This window comes from Myotis davidii, unplaced genomic scaffold (assembly GCF_000327345.1).
Source record: "Myotis davidii unplaced genomic scaffold, ASM32734v1 scaffold2042, whole genome shotgun sequence".
Taxonomy (NCBI): Eukaryota; Metazoa; Chordata; class Mammalia; order Chiroptera; family Vespertilionidae; genus Myotis; species Myotis davidii.
In genome coordinates this window covers 106246-109396 of record NW_006293469.1, presented here as the reverse complement: position 1 = coordinate 109396, position 3151 = coordinate 106246, and the positions used below count along the sequence as shown (strand labels likewise).

Here is a 3151-nt window from a genome sequence, read left to right as displayed (position 1 = left end):
GCAAGTGGCTTGTGGTGGTTTGCAGGCTGGCCATGCCCCCATTGGGATGGGGGTCCCCGCTGGGGTGCCTGACCAACCTGGGTGAGGGGCTGAGGGCCATTTGCAGGCCAGCAGCCTGCCCAGGTGACCAAAGTCTCCTGTGCGCTCAGGCCGGCTCTGTGGCCACCGCCCACAGGCCTCTCCTTCAGGGGCCAGGCTATGCGGGTGGGAAGCTTGGCTTCCTCCATCACCGGGGTGACCCAAGCCTCCCGCCCGCTCTGGCTGGCTCCGTGGCCGCTGCCATCTTTGTCCTGCTTAAGTTGCCTATTCCCTCCTGATTGGCTGTGGGGCATCGTGGAGGTATGGTCAATTTACATATTTGTTTATTAGTGTAGATAGTAATCCATATTTTTTCAGTCATTCACAAATCCTGTCATCTTATACTATGTCTGGCACTGTGTTTGATCCTGTATCAGCCCAGACATTTGCCTCATTTCCTGCCTAAGGTCGCACAGCAGGTTAATAGCAGGGCTAGGATGAGACTCTAGACCTGCTATTTATTCCCAGAGCAGGGCCTAGTTTCTAGATGTAACAGTGCCTTGTTCCATCCTAAGAACATTCAAAGAAAAATACTGGCTGATGATGAAGGGAATGGAAAGGCCGAGAGGAGGGTAATAAACTAGAAGAAAATAGACTGGAAAAGGCCCCTCACCCTTCTCCCTCTGGCTTTAGTCGCTCTCAGAGCTGCATCTCACCTTCTGGCTGGAGACAAGGGTGTGGGCCTGCGGCTGGGTCAGGGAAGCCATTGCACCGGGTTATAGAGGCGTAGAACTTGGCTGACGCTTTGGGAATCCTTGGCAGAGAAGGGTCAGTGTAGTTCACAAAATGCAGACCAAACCTCTCTGCGAAGCCCGTGGCCCACTCAAAGTTGTCCATCACACTCCAAACAGTGTATCCTCGAAGGTCCACCTTATCCCGAACAGCTGTCCAAAGAGAGGCCCGGCATGAGCTTCCTGCATAAGACACCCTCCCCGCAGGCCTGCGGAGGCCCGCTGCCCAGAGCTCTCCCACAGTCCCCATGTGCATCCAGGCCAGCTTTTCTTTAGCTCTTTGGGACGCTCCGTTCTCTGTAACAGAGATCTGCCCAGCCACTGCATGCAGTGTTTGTTATCTGCAGAGCCATCAGCATTTTTCTAGAAAGGCTCAGTCAGCCCTGAAGGGCTTCGGGAACATGGATAGACCAGTACTCCTCTCCATAGAAAATACTAGTGAGTGGCCCTTGGGAAGGATTTTAGTTGGAATCGGATTTCCTGATCTTTTGTTTTCACAGCTGCATTACTTATTCTCTTTCACCAGTGTTACTGTTTCTTTGTCATAGTCTCCTCCCAAGTTCTGCTGAGCTGGGGATCTCAAACTTTTGCTTCAGGAACAAAAGACCCTTCAGACAGTCCCCTAAGACCGAATGGTTTCTCCTAGCCCTGCCCAAACCGTCCTCAGGAGGGCACTGCTGTTCAGGGGCCTCAGGCATCAATGAGGATACGGAGAGTTCAGGTCTAGCTGATTCAGGCAACTGGTCTGCCTGCTGAGCTTGTCTAGGAAGGAAAAAAAGCAGTGCAGCTAACCCAACAGGAGTAAGAAGCCTCATCTTTCTCATGATGGGGTCCATGGGTACAAAGCCACCCTGAATGCAGATGTGAGCAGATGTTCCCACAGTGCGAGGTGCACGTGAGGAAGGGGGGCCTGCCATACCTTTGAGTGCCTCGTTGATGTAACTGCGGAGGTAGTAGATCCGTGCAGTGTCATTGAGGCTTGTTTCTCCCCGTTGGGACACTCCGTTCTCTGTGACGTAGATCGGAGGGTTGTTGTACTCCTCCTTTAACCAGTTCAGGATCCTCCTGAAGCCAAAGGGTGTCATCTTCAGCCAGAAGGAGCCCGAGTCTGGCCAAGAGCGATCTGTGATGGAGGCAACTCCCCTGCCAGTTCAAACAAGATTAGTCTGATAAATTCCCAGAGGCCCTTTGCACAAAAGACAAAGCAGGATTTATACTAGGAAAAACCTTAGGTTTTGTCTAGTCGTGAGAGTCATAAATGAACCCAGAATAGTTAAATGACCCCAATTCTCTCTCCATAAGTTCTAGGATCACTGCTTGTGCTGGTGTAACCAGACAAGCCATGCTAGCGCTCTGCTCCAGCTCTCCACATGTGCAGGGGGAGGGTCTCACTCCCGGACCGAACCCGCCACAGGCTCAACACCGCACACTGGCTGTGAAAGGGCTCTGGGTTTCCCATGCCTCCAGTGGGTGCATCTGTCACGGGCTTCCCTGAGTCACCTGCGTCGGGTCAGTGCCACAGGCACCAACCCCTTTGTGTGAGGACGGGGGATTAGGCTGGGACCTGCTTCAAGTGCCCAAGACCCTGCCCCTCTCTCCAGTGACAGATAAGAGAGGGCAACAGGTTGTGCCAAAGGAGCGCCTGCTGTGGGAAGCACGGAAACTCAACTGTCTTGAGAGTCAAGGATTTCAAACACAGTTATGTAACTTAATCCAAATTTTTGGAAAAAAAAATAACCCAACCATTTAGTTTTACCAACAACTGGATTTATCTTGCTCAGCTGAAAGTGGATGGGGGCGCATTTCATAGCTGAGCACGGGTCCCTGTGGAGGCGTCCGGAGACCAGTGAGGCAGCGAGAGTCCAGTGGGTGCCTGACTGGGGACCAGCAGGGGTCCTCTCAGTCCCCCTTGCCAAGCCTGAATGGTGGGTTCAGGACACAGTGGGCTGTACGCATTTGCTTTCAAAGAAAGAACCTTGACAAGATTCACACTACTGGGATGGAAGGATGCTTGATAGAAAAGGAATGAAACAGCCCTGCATGGTTAGTTGGTTAGAGCGTCATCTGAATACACCAAAGTTGCCGCTTTGATCCCCAGTCGGCACATATAAGCAGCAACCAGTGAATGTATAAATAAGTGGGGCCCAGCCAGTGTGGTTCAGTGGTTGAGTGTCGACCTATGAACCAGGAGGTCACAGTTCGGTTCCTGGTCAGGGCACATGTCCAGGTTGCAGCTTGATCCCCAGTGTGGGGCGTGCAGGAGGCAGCCAACCAATGATTGTCTCTCATCATTGATGTTTCTATCTCTCCCTCTCCCTTCCTCTCTGAAAGCAATAAAAATA

At 52.2% G+C, this 3151-nt stretch overlaps 1 protein-coding gene across 1 annotated transcript in view; it reads right to left on the bottom strand.

The window, feature by feature from the left end:
• LCT (lactase) overlaps positions 1 to 3151 on the bottom strand; it is a 42151-nt gene that overhangs the window by 1411 nt on the left and 37589 nt on the right. The window contains exons 15-16 of the mRNA XM_006767152.2: positions 1729 to 1952; positions 735 to 962 (exon numbers count right to left, since the gene is read on the bottom strand). Of these exons, the coding sequence (XP_006767215.1) occupies positions 735 to 962; positions 1729 to 1952 (452 nt within the window). The remainder of the gene's footprint in view (positions 1 to 734; positions 963 to 1728; positions 1953 to 3151) is intronic.